This window comes from Solenopsis invicta, chromosome 10, assembly GCF_016802725.1.
Source record: "Solenopsis invicta isolate M01_SB chromosome 10, UNIL_Sinv_3.0, whole genome shotgun sequence".
Lineage (NCBI taxonomy): Eukaryota > Metazoa > Arthropoda > Insecta > Hymenoptera > Formicidae > Solenopsis > Solenopsis invicta.
In genome coordinates, this window is record NC_052673.1 from 2966586 (window position 1) to 2984600 (window position 18015).

Genomic DNA, 18015 nt, shown 5'->3' on the forward strand with positions numbered 1-18015 from the left:
CTGAATAATGACCACCTAATATACCCGAATGAGCATCTGATATTATTTCATTCTTATTTGTAATTTCCGACAAATATTTAGAAATGTATATATATAGTTTATCTCCAAGATAGTATTCATCAATAACGGAAATTAATTTATTGATTTCTTTTTGGTCATGTATTATATTGATGTGATGATCGTTTTCATTTAGAAAATCATGTAGTTTAATACTTAATTGTCTATGTGTAGCGTGAGGTGAGACGTAAATTTCGTTCTCTCTAGTGATCTCAGGAGGATTTTCAATGAAAAGTATTGTTTTGTTACTTTGTCTCCCAACTTGATTCTTTGTTATTATTTGTTTATTAATGTTTGGTTTAGAGGATGATGGTTTAGGAATATCTTTTTCAGATTTTTCAGATGGTTGTCCCTCTATTATAACTTTCGTTTTAGATTGCAGATTATAGGTCTCGATTAAGGTGTCGATTATATTTTGAATTTTTGTATCGATCGGTCCGACAAAATGTAAAGTCCAGTTATCAGGGTCGGCATGTGAATCTTGTAAGATTGGTTGGATTATGTCTAAAAGGTTTTCTATGGAGATGGTTTTCGGATCAATGTTTGACCATCCTGGGACTGTGTTTTTGTTAAAAGCAATTTTAATTTCACGTTTCTTTATTATCTCTGAAAATACTTGTTCGATTTCTTTATCTGTCATGAAAGAGTCAATTGCGTTTACGGGAATTCGGGATAAAGCATCGGCGTTAGTGTTCGTTTTTCCTGATTTATAGATTATTTCATAGTCAAATTCTTCTAGTTTTAACCTCCATCTCATTAATCTCGAATTTGGATCTTTTACATTCATTAACCAGACTAAAGGTTTATGATCTGTTATAATTGTGAATTTTTTTCCATACAAATATTGTCTAAAATGTTTGGTCGCCCATACAATCGCAAGCAGTTCCTTTTCTGTTGTACTATATCGTGTTTCGGCTTTATTTAAAGTACGAGAGGCAAAAGCCAATGGCTTATCTTTGCCTATTATTCCCTGTGAAAGAATGGCTCCTATCGCTTCGTTTGACGCGTCTGTGGTCAAGATAAAAGGTTTATTCCAATCGGGATAAGTAAGTACCGGTTGCGACAATAATTTAGATTTGAGAGTTTCAAAAGAGTGCTGCTGTTCGTTTGTCCATTGAAAATTAGTGGATTTTTGGAGTAAATATGTTAAAGACTTGGCTATTCTTGAGAAGTCTTTAATGAATTTGCGATAATAACCGACTAGTCCGAGAAACTGCTTAATTTCTTTCGGATTTCTTGGCACTGGATAATTCTTAACCTTTTCTATTCTGTTAGGATTAGGCTGTATTCCGCGTTCCGATATAACATGTCCTAAATATTCTAATTCCGGTCTGAGATATTCGCATTTGTCCGGTTGCAATTTCAATCCGACTTGTCTTAGTCTCTCGAATAATATTCTTAAATTCTTATTGTGCTCTTCGATAGTTTTACCATATACTATAATGTCGTCAATATAAACAAAGCAGTTATTTCCGATCAGCCCCTTTAAACCTTTGTTCATCATCCGTTGGAATGTCGGAGGTGCGTTCTTTAAACCGAAGGGCATGCGAGTATACTCATAGTGCCCGTCCGGAGTGGAAAATGCAGTTTTTTGAATATCTTTCTGACTCATGCCGATCTGATGGAAACCCGATGCTAAATCGAAAGCGGAAAAGTAACGGGCATTGCCCAGCTGGTCGAAGATTTCGTTAGTATTTGGAAGAGGATAGGCATCTTGGATGGTCTTTTCGTTTAATTTTCTATAGTCGATCACTAATCTCCATTTAAGTTTGCCTGAAGCATCCTGCTTTTTAGGCACTATCCAGAGAGGGGAATTATAAGGTGAATCTGATTCTTGTATAATTCCTTTTGCGAGCATGTCTCTAATTTGATTTTTAATTTCTTCCTGATGTATTGGAGGATAGCGATATTGTTTTACATTTATGGGATTTTCGTCCGTTGTTTTAATTTCGTGTTGGATTAAATTGGTGAGAGGGAGAGGATCTCCTGGTAGGGTAAAAATGTCATGAAATTCTAATATTATATCCCAGATATCGTTAGAGTGTTCTGAGATATGTGAAAGGCGGGTATTTTCTTTCAATAAATTTAAACGCGCGTTATCTAGTGTCAATTTTGAAGTCGAGTAGATCGATGTTTCGTGAAAATCTTCAATGCTTTTTATTTCGGAATATAAATGCTTCGGTAATATCGGTTTATTAGAATCGTTCATTTTTGTGACTGCTCCAGTATCATCTTTAAATATAACTAATACATCTTTCTTTATATTGACGTCGTTAGGGTGAGGTTTATCGCATCGCTTAAATTCTTTTCCGTTTAAAACTAGATGCTCGTTCGAGAAAACGAAATTATTTTTCGTAAGAAAATCGATCCCTAATATTCCCTGATGTTGTACCGGTGAATGATCATCTAACACATGAAATGTTTGTTTTTTTCCGAACATTTCTACTATAACCCCGTATTTAGTCTTTATTGAATGCGTTGTTACGCCAGATATAATTATCGGATCTATTCTCGGTAACTTAAGATTTTCGATAAACATTTCATGAATTAGTGATATATCTGAGCCCGTATCTATTAAAAATATAGTGTCTTTAAAACCTGGTATCTTCAGTTTAATTCTGGGAGCTCTGACGTACGTTCCTCCGGGTCCTCGGTGTATCTCTCGTTGTCGTACTGGTCCGGCTCCTGATCGGTTGCACGTAAATGATGCGATGCTCGGTCCGGCGGTTTGACGATGGGCTGACGTTCTCGAAAATTTTGTTGTCCTCGTTGTTGATGGAAGGCTTTCGTTCTGCACTCCTTTTCTTCGTGTCCGCGTTTTTTGCAGTAGTTGCACTCCTTTGGTTGAAACCGCGAATTTTGTTGAAACGGTCTCTTAGATTCATAGCGTTGCATTCTCAATTTTCTTAACTGGAGCTCTGCTTCAAAGGCTCTTGCCTTGGAGAATGCCTCGTTGAGTAGATTAAATTCGAACGAATAAAGATGATCGCCAATTTCAGGTTTTACATTTCGGCGAAATACTTCCACTGCCTTCTGTTGATATAGCTGTTCTTGTACACAAATAGTTGCAATGCCAGTACCTTGCGAATTTACTGCATGGATGATCTCATCGTGGATGCGAAGAAAGCGGTTTATAAACTCATCGATGGACTCGTTCTGCCGTTGAATGCAGGTGTCTCTCTGGACTTCTAGAGCCGAAATATTCTGAGCTTTTCCGTAAAGGTATCTTAATTTCTCGTAAAATTGCGGGAAATTTGGAGTGGTATCCGTTCTTATTGAATTTTTTGCTCTTCCTGTAAGTTTCTGTGCCACTATTCCGCAAAGAAGTAACTCGTGTTGATCCACGGCTAATCGTTTCGCTGCCGTTTGGATATGATTTATAAACGTTTCAACGTTAGAGCCATCGAATTCCGGGATTAGCTGCATTACTTTATTATAGTTTTTTATAGGCGTTCCGAGGCCTTCGTTTTCAGAAATTTCTTCATTTATTGGTTGAAAATGGACTTGATTTGCTTGTCCGTTGATTTTTAATTCCATCATTTGGTTCCTCATATCTTTTATTGCGTCGGACAATTGAATAATTTTATCTGCTAATAAATTTAGAGTGAGCGCCTGCTCGCGACTGGGACTTTGTGCACGCGACATCGGAGCAGTGACAAAAATTCTCGACTCTAAAATGTTACTATCCGTACTTTCGGTAGATGTTTCGGAGGTGATAATGTCTCTTACCCCTCTATAATTTGTCCACGCCAGTCTGCTTCTGTTGAGTTCGGTAGAGCAGGATAATCTTCGAGCCCTTCTGGAAGGTAACTAGCACAACTAGTATATCGTCCTCGAAGTAAAAGTGCTTTTATACTTCACTATTTCGCACTAATTATCCCGCACCGCTGCCACCATTTGTAAGATTCGCCAAGTTTATTATTTCAAAAAAAGAATTTATTTCTTTTTTTTTTTCTTACAATAAGGTCGTAATTGTAGTTTACAATTAAAGATACAGAGTTTTCACTTTGACGAATAACGAGGAACTGCCGCTGCGGTTCCTGATGCCTATATTTATATGGTGAAGCTAATACGCATTTCCCTCTTTCGTTGCATTCTTTCGAATGATATCATCTTTTATCAAAAACAAAACTTTGAAACTGAAAGGTTCGATTATCTAAATGGAAGTTTCCTTAGTAATGGAAAATCCGATCATTAGTCATATAACGAAGAATGCTCTTAGTATCTATCTAATCGAAAAAGGAAAATGGTATCTAATCATTAGTAATGTACATTCCAAAAAGGGATACGTGGCCGCTGCCCACAACTCGACGATAGCAAGCAGTCGACTGGATGTTATGATGCGGTAACAGTGGTGCCATAAGTAAAAACGCGGCAAAATTAAAATATTGAATATTACTATACGACTTACATTTTATAAATAATAAAAAATAAAAAATAAAAAATTTAGAAAAAATTGATTTCGATAAAATCAATTCTTCAATATTTTGAATAAATAATAATTATCTTGATAAAGTCATTAATCATACAATTTTCAATAAATAATAATAAACATGCATTTGCAATATTTTTCTATTAAATTGCAAATGCATGTTTATCATTATTTATTGAAAATTATATGATTAATGACTTTATCAAGATAATTATTATTTATTCAAAATATTGAAGAATTGATTTTATCGAAATCAATTTTTTCTAAATTTTTTATTTTTTATTTTTTATTATTTATAAAATGTAAGTCGTATAGTAATATTCAATATTTTAATTTTGCCGCGTTTTTACTTATGGCACCACTGTTACCGCATCATAACATCCAGTCGACTGCTTGCTATCGTCGAGTAAACACGTGTTTCTTCGAGTAACGTGTTTTAACGCGTCGAATGATTAGTAGCGGTTAATTCGTAGTGATTCGTAGTGATAAATAAAATCGATCGATCGGTTCGTTGTTCGTTGTTCGTCGTTAATCGATCAAGTGAGCAAATAGAGTAAAAGTGATAAAATGTGAAATAACTCTGAGAGATAAATTTCTCTTCAAGGACAAATTTCGATTCAAGTGGAACTGTCGCATCGTGGAAACAATAAGCTGATCGCCGTACAGGATGGATTCGTGAGTAAACATGCTTAAACTTGTTCGAACGCGCCCCCCCGCTCTCTCTCTCTCTCTCTCTCTCTCTCTCTCTCTCTCTCTCCCCCTCTCCTTCCTTCTCTTCTCATGCATTTTAAATATGCTATTTTTAATTGGAAAATAATATTTAAGTAATTCCATTTGTATTAAATTTTATATTCGCGAGCATACATTTATTATAATACACTCCTGTTTTGAATAATGATAGATACAACTTAAAATTATTTATCCGTTTTTCTCTCAAGAAGCTAGAGATTGAAATTGTAGCTCTACAACGCAATAGTAATTTGTACTCTTAAATCGTGATTAACTTTGTTTTACTTCATGTGTTCTTAATTATCTAAATGTCGAGTACAGTCGCGTTTCTTATAAAAAAAAGTATTTTGATTGTTTTTTAAAATCCTACATGCAAATATTCTTGTAGGCTTCATGTAATTACTCTGTTCTTTATTTCTATAAAAAGTTCTGTCATTTCTTTTATTACAATTATTAGAAGATTATTTTCAAGTTAAAGATAGCATAATTAAAGCGAGAGAGAGAGAGAGAGAGAAAATTTTAATGTGAATGTGTTGTCCGTGTACTATTGTGTTATCTAAGTGCAATGGCAAGCCTCACGGAAACGATTTTTCCTTTGGCAAAAATTTATCTGGAGTTTAGTTTTTGAGTTGTAAAGAAAAATAGCGTGTGACGGGTCGGAGACAAGAGCTAGGCAGGGGCGCCGCCGCGCCGCGCGGAACGCTGAGTTGCGCCGCCCCTGCCTACCTCTTGTATCCGACTCGTCACACGCTAACTATTTCTTTCTATAATTCAAAAACTAAGCTCCAGATAAATTTTTGCCAAAGGAAAAATCGTCTCAGAATTCGATTACGAATATGCCTGAGAAAGGACAAGTGGTCTTTCTGACTCACCCTGTATGTCAACTTTGTCATTAAAAAAAACTGCATTTGCCTGTGTAGGTGAACCGTGGCAAACCAAGATCATGTTTCGACAATACGCTCGTTTTTTAATAGCGAAACTATAGCCGCATCTAGAAATTCGTTTATATTTAATTAATACTTACACTTAATGTTACGAATCCTGTCGTCGCCGTTTCGGCTGACGCCGTCGGGGTCGTCGTCGCCGCCGCTGTCCACGTCGTCGTCGACGTTGTCGTCGTCGCCGCCGCCGCTATCGACGTCGTCGTCGTCGCCGCCGCCGCTGTCGACGTCGTCGTCGTCGCCGCCGCTGTCGACGTCGCGTCGTCGTCGCCGCCGCTGTCGACGTCGTCGCCGCCGCTGTCGACATCGTCGTCGTTGTCGCCGCCGCTGTCGACGTCGTCGTCGCCAATATTTGTTCCACTGAAAAAATAGAATTTTTAAAATTAATAACAATATTTTACTAATATAATTGTAATAAGTAAAATATATATTGTCACGCACTTTTCGGACGCCGGAGAGCAACGGCGAAGGGCGCGATCAAACAAGGTAGCGGAGACGCTACACGAAGCGCGCGCGAGAGCGACGAGAATGCCGACAGCTAGATTCCCACCAAATCGCGAAATTGGGCGCCAGACGCGATTATACCGGTCGCGTCGCCGGGTACACTCTTTAACGCTAGACGCGGAGGCACACCACGCGCTAGCTTCTCCGAACGAAACACGAAATCGTCGCTCGCACGCGGCCAGCTAGCTCCTCTAACCGGTAGAGGGGCGGGGTAGCGGAGACAGGGACGAAGCGGCTCTCTTACTGGAGGAGACGGGTAGTCGAGGAATTAAGCGAAGTCAGGCCGATATAACAGAGAGAGAACACATGTATGGCGGTGCATAATCGATACGGCGTACAATAAAATAAGAACAGAAAAGAACAGCGGTTAGCGTAAGACAGAAAAACAAAGAGATAGGGTATTGACGAAAGAAATGAATAAGTCGTACGCGGGACTTAAGTAGACTCCGACCGCAATTACGCTACACGCGCCGATCACGACGGCTGGTCCCGCGCGGAGCGCGGCAGCCAATCACGCGCGATCTGACCAGCGCGGCAAGGACGCGAACGCAGAGCCTCCGCTAAGGCGAGCAACGCAATTCTGAGACGGAAGTACGTACAGTAGCAGCTTCGCGCCGACGACAACGCAGTCGCCGGACTCGAATTACAAAATTAATAGACCACGCGCGACACACCAAGTCACCGATATCTCGGACGGCCGTATGATCACGGCCGTAACACGACCCACGCACGTGCGCGAGGGCTTTGCGGCTTCCCGGGAAGCCGGTCGTCCGCGAGCTTCTACGGCGGGACAGCCAACGTACACGCGGCAGCCGACAGCTGGGTGCCTCGACGAGGTCTCACGCTTGAGGTGGAGAGCCGACCAAACGCGAAAAAGCAAGGTGCGTTCAATCGCCACGCGGCGGACGCACTCGCACACGAAACTAATGGCTCCACCTCAGAACGCGAGCCGGTCGACACCGACAGCTCGTGGCTTTACACGAAGGTTAGGGGGTCACCTCGACTTCCACACGGTCCTCCTTCGGGTCCTCGGGTGTCCTCGATTCGCTCGCCAAGGCCGGGCACTCCTTCCGATAGCGGACAGGCCGATAGCTGCCCGATATCTCTCACTCGCTCGCTCGTTTCCACACACGCACGCAGTCGGACGGGTCGCACGCAAAAAGCCGAGAGGATCGCGCTCGATGCGCGATCGATGAGCGCTACCCCTCCTACAGGGTGCGCGATATCCTTGCGCCTAGCGGCGCGGCCTATCAGCGGCCGCCCTTATCTAGCCGTGACGTCACGGCAGCGCAGTGTCGGGTCTCCGCAGGTGTCGTGCGGTCCCCGTCGGCATCCGACCTCCTCGTCGTTCTCGTCGTCCCTGCGGACGACAGCCGCAGAATTTTCCCAGCGTCGACTCTTCGCCGCTACACTCCTTGATGGACAGCCGGCATTCGACGGCCCTTGTCCTGGCCGTTCGTCCGCCTTGGCCTGTCCCTCGGCTGCGCCAATTGCGAGCCTCTTTTGCGTGGCGCATATCTGGCACCACGTCGAGTCTCGTCCTTCTCTCCGCCGTCGGTTTTCCGTGCGCCGGCCCTGGACGATCGCCTTCTCCTTGTCCTGCTGCCGCCCATCCTCCTCGCCGCTGCGGGTCCTTAGGCGACGTTTGTCGAGGTGCCCGCGGATACATGAAATGAGCCGCGAATAAATAAATGAAACCAATACGCGCCGCAGTCCCGCCGGAGATCTCGCTCTCTCGCTGAGTGCCCGACCCGGTCCTACGCGCCTCCTTGCGCTATGCTCTGACGGAGGGCGAAGTGGCGAGGCAGATAAAACTGCCACGTCACAATATACATAAAGTACATAGATATATAGACATGTACTTACAGGTTCCTGCTTCACAATGCTCGTACTGCTCGTCCTTACGGTTTACGGTACTCTGCGGTGCTCGCAACAGCATGTATGATCTTTTTTAGATGTGAAGTGTACATTAACTTACAAGAAAAAATATTTAATGTTCTCTTACATTTATCTTTTAACAAAAATTTCTATGTTACACAACACAGACACACACACACACACACACACACACAGCACGCGCGCGTGCGCTCGGCACGTGTATGATGCACAGATTGAAATCAAGATGGCTACGATTTAATTGTAATAATACTCATAACTTGTATAATTTTTAATAAAACATTTATATACATGCGCGCGAATTAACTTATATTTGCATCATACACGTAAATGAGAATCTTAGCAGCTTAAAAAGCTGAGCCCCTTCACCACGTCAAGGTGATTCTCACGAAGGGGAAAAATGGGAAGCAACAATCAGCTGAAAGTTAAATTTGTATTTTTTTTAATTATAGAGAAAGAATATGCAAAATGTTAAAAAGAGCGCATCTCTTAGTTTGTAAAATATATAATCTATATTTGATATTTTCAACGCATGTTTATAAAAATCGAAATTCTTTAAAACTATAAAATTACAATTATTGTTGATGTTTTTGTTATTAAGCATGTCACAAAGATCGCAATCACAATTGAAATAATTGCATAAATCTGAGACTAGCAGATGTTATCACAGAGAAGTTTACGTAGTAAACTTCTTTGAAATAACTGATATAATATCAGTTATTTTTTTTTCTGAAATACTTTGTATATTTTAATACACATACGTGTATTAAAATATTTTTGTATCTTATTATAAAATACTGTGATTTTTAAAAATCACGGTACGTAATATATGTATATACATATGTACATATATATTATATATATAAACATATATATATATATATATATATATATATATATATATATATATATGCATGTATGCATAATTTATTGCCAACATATTTAATGTATTTCCTTTCATTCTTTTTTGCTTTGTGTCTTGCATTACATCTTTAGTAACAAGTAAATGTATGATTTTACAATGTCGTAGCATGACCACATTAATCTTTTATTTGTCCTGTGATAACATCTGCTAATCTAAGATTTATGCAATTATTTCAATTGTGATTGCGATCTTCTACGATATTAAAAAATGCATATTAATTTTACCCATTACTCGAAAATAATACTTGCTGCACAGTAATATGATTTGTAAATATATTTCACTCTGTTGAGCTATTATATAAATACAATATCATAATATACATGCAGCAATTATTTTTTCTACAATGATGAAACAACTATGAAGAAACAAAGAATAAAAATAAATGGAAGGAAATACTTTGAGATATATAAAAATTATTTGTTTTTTATTTTCATGCGTTTTACGTCATTTTATTTGTTCAATAATTTCTGCATCTTTTTACGAGATTCCTTGTCCGTTTTTTCAGCACGATTATTGTATCGTGTACGTGAATATAATTTTACACGGATTAAAAGTTGCAGTGCTTCCAATCGATGTTTATAACATGAATTATCTTCATGAAACCATTCTGAATACGTATTATTCGTTACGTTTATGCATTCCTTTTTAATATTTTGTAAAACTGCTGTAGATGCCCAATAGTGTTCCCAGTTACAATCAATTGCATGTAATTGAATTTCGATCACTTTGGCAAAAAGAGTTGTCGGTCGTATCAACTTTGTAACTGAAGGAGCATCTTCATCAGAATTTGAAAACTCTCGCAGCTCTATATATTTTTCGTTTCCTGTGGCGTCATCCATTGGCGTTTTCGTCATAATGTTACGACAATTATCGCATTTAGTTTGTGCAATGCTTTTCCGTGCTACGTATCCAGCAAAATATGCAATAGCATTGTTATCGTAACTACTCACTGAACTTTTATTTCCAGTAACATTGGTATTATCATACTCTTCGACAATATTTACATCGTCATTAAATAATTCGTCCTCGGGATCAATTTCGTGTTGTACAGAAATATTATTTGCAGTCATAGAAGTCTCAATTGATTTAATTAAATTTGTGGGTGTTTAATGAGGCACTCAGCTTCTGGACACTGCACATTTCCTTTGTCACTTGTATGGATATATCCTATGCATATAATGTGTCTTATATTACATCGAATTATTCTTGCAGTTGGATTATTATTAAATCCACCACGTTGTCTGAATTTTGAAAATAAGTGTTCAACAGAATCTTGGTTACACAATCCTGTTGCAAGTTCAAACGTTTTATTTTCTATTTTTATATCATTATATGTTCCCAAGAGAGCTTTTATGGTCACAATAAATCCTTTTAAGCATGGAATTTTCAAAATTTTATCAGGTGACGTCGACCATCCTGAACACCATGTGATAAATTCTCTTAACAAATTTTCAATATCCGGATTTTTATCAGAAAGTAATCGTTTTCCTCCAAATTTCATATTATAACTGTATGAATTGCAAGCATCAATTACATTGTTCATGCATTCTGTGAAATTTGCCGTCGCTTCCCATGTATCGCTTTGCAATTCTTTTCCATAGCCCGCTGTTCTCATTGACGCTGTAAATCTATTACTTAATACTTGGAATGGTTTTTTGACGTTCATTGATTGAAAATTATTGGGGTACAGATGCGCTTCTGTAATATGTGACAATAAATTTGATCCTTTTTGTGCAGCATTATCAATGCGCCATGTCTCTTCATAATCGTTAAAAGATGCTACAACTTCTGTACCGCAATATAAAAATTTGTGTGTTCTTAGTAAACTCATTAATCGTTTTACTAAATGTGGAAAATCAAATGACGCGTAATATTTTTTTCCTTTATGAATATGTAACGGTACGCGGTTTCGGTCGGTTCGGTGCGGTGCGGGAACTTCGGGATCGGACCGGATAAGGCTCGTCGGTTGGTCAGGTGTCCGCAATGACTATACCCAGTGTTTTACGTAGCAAAAGACAGTGGATGCTTTATTGATAATAACAGTTGCAAAAAGAGTTGACAGAATGAACAGGAACGGAAATAAAAGAACTAAAAAAAATAGCGAGATATGAAAATAAAAGATAATGATCGCGCTAATAACAGAGAGATCGCAAAGCGATACCGATAGAGGTAACAATATGGCTGGTACTCGGCTTACCAGTTACGCGGCGCGGTTTATATCTAATGCTAGAACTATCTATGTACAAGTTTTTCGACGTTAAGAAGTCGCTACGTTAAGAAGTTATGCGGGCGGCTTGCCCGTACGGTTGGGGAGTCGCGGGGCGCGGCGGGATTGGCTAACGCGGTCGTGTACGCGTGTGCGCAAATGCGGGTCTTTGCCGGCGCGGTTGCCGCCGCGATTCGCCCAAGCGCGCCCCGTGCAAGTGGGGCGCTCGATCGACAGGTTGCTTGTGCCCTGCCGATATGGGTTACGAAGTTTGACGGTAACGGTATTCGAGGACGACGTTGATTGGTCGAGAATGCTCGGCCGGTGATGATGACGAGAAGGCTCGTCGAGGATCTCGGACGTGATTGGTCGAGAATGCTCGGCCGGTGATGCTGACGAGAATGCTCGTCGAGGATCTCGGACGTGATTGGTCGAGAATGCTCGGCCGATGATGATGACGAGAATGCTCGTCGAGGATATCGGACGTGATTGGTCGAGAATGCTCGGCCGGTGATGATGACGAGAATGCTCGTCGAGGATATCTGAGACGACTTGTCGAGGATACTCGGCCGAGGATAGCGACGGGAATGCCCGTCGAGGATATCGGAGTGCGACGAGAATGCTCGTCTTTAAGGAGCGATCGAGAATGCTCGGTCTGTGGACGGGTCGGATAGTCGGACGGATCTCACTTGTGCGTTCCCACTGCCGGCTTATATATCCGAACGCGCGGCTGAGCAAGCCAATCCGCGCGTTCGGTCGGTTGAGCCGGAGTGGGAGCGTTACGGAACGCCACGGTCGGCGCGCGTGTCGCCGCGTCACAGTATACAGTAGCGCAACTCTCTGTCGGCACTTTTGATGTTGGTGAAGCCAAAATCACAGCGCGCAGACGCAAGCTCGGTCACTTTATACAGTATCGCCATCTGCACTTCTCTCTCACTTACTCTTTTACTTTGTATTTATGCTCTCTTTCTAATTCATAGCAACGTTAGAGAAATTGGTTTATCAGATTATAAATAAGTATAAAATTATATTATAATATATATTTGATGTATGTAAAGAGCAAATTCTTAAATAAGTGATATAGATTGAGCTTTAGAAAATAAATATGCAGATGAAAGATATTTAATAATTTTAGTTATGACAAATTAAGATAAACTTTAAGAGCAGCTAAATTTTGTATTGAAAATAAAAAGTATACCCTTTTGTAAATAAAAAAATATATTTTTTTTTTATAAGTACATAGTTATATTTTATAAAATACATTCATATCTTTAGTATTTTGTATTTAAAGATACATTTGTTGCATATATATATATATATCTGTGTGTGTGTGTGTGTGTGTGTGACTGAATAATTATTATTTAAAATTAATAATTTAAATAATAATTATTATTTTAATAATAATTTTTTATTAATTATTAATTTTTATTTCGTTAACTATGGCAAATATTAAAAAATGGTAAAGGACTTTTGTGCTCATTTTTACTTGATCTATCAATCCACGAAACCACGGGCGATCGTTACCTGACACCCTATGTGTATGACTAAAAGTTTCTTTCATTAGATCGTACTTCAGCTACTCGGTCCACCTCTGTACGATCCAGAAAAAAAGAAAATAAAGTTAAAAAAGTTGTTGAGCACAAAATGTAAAATTATTATATAATAATACATACAAAATCGATAAAATGCAATGAAACATACTTATACATTGGAAATTTACATATCGTTTAAAAAAATACTTGAGTTTTTTAAATGAAATGTGTATTTGAAGATACGCATTTTGTTTCAAAAAATTCTATTATTACAATTATAAGTATAAATTGAACGTATAAAACCCAAATTAATAATATCGACGCATAATATAACTAATTCGCTAATATCTAACTTACAGTCATACTTACTTTCTTCTTACCTTTTCTCTGTCTTTCCAGAGCGTACTTCAGTTATTTACGCTGAGTACAATCCAGAAAGAAAGAAAAGAAGAAAGAAGACAATATAGAACTGGAATACGACCGTTCAGCTTTTTACATTTTATTTGGTTTCCCCATAGTCCCATCAATGCTACGAAAAAAAAATTGTTTAATACATCTTATCAAAATATTCTTATTCTTATCTTACCGTTATATTTTACATTAAGCATTTCTTATTTCTAACTTACCTTTACATGTGATATTAAAAATATTATTATATTTCTTATCTCTACACGTGTACAAATTACAAAATATCTTATAAAAGCAATATGCATGCAAGAAACACAGAAATTAAAGATGTAAGATATTCCACATTTTTCTATTGTTTTGACCAACCCCTTTACATGCTTTATTATGTTGTATTAGTGCGTGATAAATGCGCATGCGAAAAAATAATTTATTGAGAAAGTCTGTGGGAAAGACAGGACATGGTGTTTGAAACGTGATATCTTTTACTAAAGAAAGTAAATAAGAACCAATATTTTTTTTATAACAATTACTTTCGAAATTTTTAACAAATATTTCATCTAATTTATGTATGTATAAACAAAATTCATTACTTGGAATATTCAAAGCTCCAAAAAGTTTTCCATTTTCAGATTCGTAATCGCGAAATGAACAATATAAAGTAGTGTTATCCAAAATATGAGTAGTTTCATTTATATAATCTGTACACGTTTCACACGAATGTATTGCTAAACATCTTTTGATTAAATAGCCGCAAACGTATTTTAATGCATTTTGTTCTGGCAGGTCCATAGAACGATACTCGTGTGTAGGAACATCTAAAATTTTATAGGTAGGTGATGATGTATTAAAGTCGGAATCTGTAGATTGAAAGTTTGATGTTTCCATAAGATTTAATAATTCATCGGAATCTGGAGCACAATTTTTTGTATCACAATGCTGTAATAATTTAATACTATATAATTTTTTAAAAGCGCGTGAAAACTGTATAGGAGTCGGATTAACAGAATTACCGCCTTGTTGTCGAATAGATCCAAAAAAATTTTCGAGGCAATCTTGATTGATTCTACGAGTTTGTAGATGTGGAAAATTAAAAGTCTTTAATTTTTCCCATAATTGGATAATACTATTAATAGTGACCTGCCAGCATTCAAAACATTTAATTTTTACAATTTTGCCCTTATTATTAGTAGCTGTAATATCTTTTAAAAAATTTAACGTTTCTTGCAAAAATTCCAATTGTTTTGTACTTCCGGTAAAAATTTTTCCATATTCTTTTGGACTGTCCATAAAAGATGAATTTAAAATATCAAATAATTTATCGAAACGATCAATAAATTCTACTGTCCCAATTGCTTCAGATGGTAGGTAACCTACAGATATTAACGTGCACATACCTGCAGCTACATGATTACTTAATACTTGTACGGCATATTTAACTTTCATTTTCGAAAAATTATTAGGTTCAATATGAATCGGAGATAATTTAGGAGCTGCTTTAAGCCATTGTTTTGTATCTTTTAAATAAAATTGTACAATATAAGACCATGACGCAAATTTACCGTTACTTGATTTCAAAATATATTTTAACAAATTGTTACGCGTAGCTTTGATTAAATGGGGAGTGTCAAAAATATATAATATATTTTGGTCATCAACAACAAATACTGAATTTTGATTTGATATTTCCAATTGACGAGACAATTGCAAAAAATTGGAACCCATGTCCGTAATTAACGCATGCACAGTAGTACCACATTCTTTTAATTTTCGTATTGCATCAAAAATAATAGTTTTTAATGTATCGCTTGTACAATTAGTCGCTGCAAAACAATAACAAAGTGGAACTTTCCAATTGCCTGCAATACTGCGTGCCATAAGAACAAACGCACTTTTTGCAGCTATTGGTGATTTCTTATCACCAACATCCTGAAATCCTATTACTTCATCTCGTGAAACATTGTAAAACAAATGAGATTTTAAACTCATTTCATCCGCGGTCAAAATGCAATGTCTCTCTATAAGCGGTAATGAATTTAATTTAATTTTTAAAGCTTCAAAGATTTTTATATTAATACCAGGCTCAACATTCCAATTATAAGTGAAAGATTGTAAAGTGCGTACAGAAGGTAATGAAAATGATTTTTTTAATTCTCTATAATTTCGCGGACTTAAAAAGTACATTGATAAAGCAAATTTTTTAAATTCATAATTATATCGGATGCCACGTTTGCCTTTTGTTTGCGCGTCTATTTGTACTGACAATAACATATTAAATTTTTCCGATAATAACTTATTTCCTAATGTTCTTAAAGTTTTAAATTCTTTCCTCTGTACCTCATCTTTTTCGTTTCTTCGTGATCCTTTAGTGATGATTTTTTGTTTCTTCTCAAGACGTCGCAGTTTTTGTTGGAGAACCTTATTCTTTAATTTTAATTTCTCTATCCTTGTACGTAATTGTTCCTTTGTAGGGCTATTCTTTCTTTTCGATGTCATCGTTGCTTTCGACATCATTATTTTGCAAAATGTATTAGACGTGCTTCTAAATAAATACACAATTCAGCGTATTAAAAAATAAGAAGAGAAAAAATTACAATAAAAAACAAAAGTATTTATTTCAGTCATAAAGTCACGAATAATAGGTATATGAAAGCATAATAAATAATAATAATAAAAAAGAAATTAAGAAATAATCATATAAGAAAATAAAAAGTATATATAAGTTTTTTGGTGGCCTACCATACTGGTACATCTGTATACATATACTGTATATACTATATTACTCTTTTAACAACAAACATATGTTATATTATATTACAATACAAAAGTAATTCTAAGTAATATGCACTTGTTATCTATTTTTCTGTTAACAATTTCATAATAATTTCATGATAATTTGACATTTACTATACTAATTGTACAATCTGATTTTTATTATTCCTTTCATATTTACGTACAATATTTATAAACAGAAAAAATATATATAGTAATAGGTATACAAACTTACGGTTTCACAATTTCAAAGTCCATTTCCTTTTCTATATTGTTGTCAGTTTTATTTCCTTCTTCTTCTTCTTCTGTTGTAAAGCTTGTTTGCTCTTGTATGCTTTCTCCTTCATTCATGCATACTGCGTCCTTTTCTGCTTCTGCATCTGTTTCTACATCACTGCAAGAAGATTTCAAATTGCGTGATTTAGTATATTAGTACAACAATACATCGTATTAAAAAAATATTTTTAAATAACATTTTTAAAGATGCCTTACATTCTGATTTCGGACATATATGCTAACTGAGTATGTACATGTTTGCATAATATATTATAACATTAAAGCAATGAAAAGCTGTATTAGTAATTGAGTAATCTAAAGTATAATTATATAATTACATTATTTTAGTTGATGACTCCTGCAAATCTTTTCCAAATCTTGTGGGTATGGCATCTGGCTGAAGAAGAATTCTCTTTTTATTAACTTTAAAACATTTCTTCTCAAAATGTAGACGACATAGTCGACAATTTCTAAAAGAATATTCTGGACCTTTTTCTTCTAAATCCAGTCTTCCACTTAAATGCACCCATTGCAACCATCTGTTACAACATGCAATTTATTAAATATAACAATTTATGTAAAAAATATAACGTAATTAGAAAATATTTCTATAAAATAATAAAATAATAAAATTATGAAAACCTGTCATATTCTTTTGGAAATTTAAATACATGTCTTCCTTTCTTCAGATTTCCAGGACAACCTCTTATAGAACACTTTTTTACACTTTTTTCACTCATTTTCTCTCTAATTTCTGTGTTTTCTTCTTGTATCTGAAACAGAGCTAAGATCAAAGTGCAAGAGTTTTCTGAAAGAGAATTGAAAATCTGTACAATATTATATGTTGTACAGATTCACAATTCTCTTTAAGGTTAAATGTTATTTCCTTTCTTCCTTTTATTTCACTGCACTTTATTTTACTTCACTTCACTTTACTTCACTTTACTTCACTTTTGCTTATTCTATTTCTCTTTAAATATCTAAAATATTATTTCGCAAAACATCAACGATAGGCAAGCAGCTAATACCCGCCAATTTCTAAACGAGAAAGACGGAAAACAGAAGAGTAAGTGAGAGAGAAGTTCAGATGGCGATACCGTGTAAAGTGACCGAGCTTGCGTCTGCGCACTGTGATTTTGGCTTCACATATCAAAGAGAGTTGCGCTACTGTATACTGTGGCCGCGTGGTCGCACGGCGAAGTTCGGTTGTGCGCGCACGTGGCCCTCGACTGCACTCGGCGTTCGGTGTTCGGTGGACGGAACGGAGGCGCACGGACGGTGGAGGGGCGTATCGTTACAAATAAAAAATGGATTATCTGTGCTTACATCAAGTTGATTAT

The 18015-nt window shown here is 36.9% G+C and overlaps 1 protein-coding gene across 1 annotated transcript; it reads right to left on the bottom strand.

Moving 5' to 3' along the window:
• Positions 1-13102: 13102 nt before the first annotated feature.
• On the bottom strand, positions 13103-17846 carry LOC120356753 (52 kDa repressor of the inhibitor of the protein kinase-like). Its single transcript, XM_039454386.1, has 5 exons — positions 17318-17846; positions 17014-17214; positions 16635-16793; positions 15965-16169; positions 13103-13751 (listed from the first exon to the last, which is right to left on the bottom strand). The coding sequence occupies exons 1-5, from the start codon at positions 17413-17415 to the stop codon at positions 13746-13748; spliced, it is 669 nt and encodes a 222-aa protein (XP_039310320.1). The 5' UTR covers positions 17416-17846; the 3' UTR covers positions 13103-13745.
• Between the last annotated feature and the right edge of the window lie 169 nt (positions 17847-18015).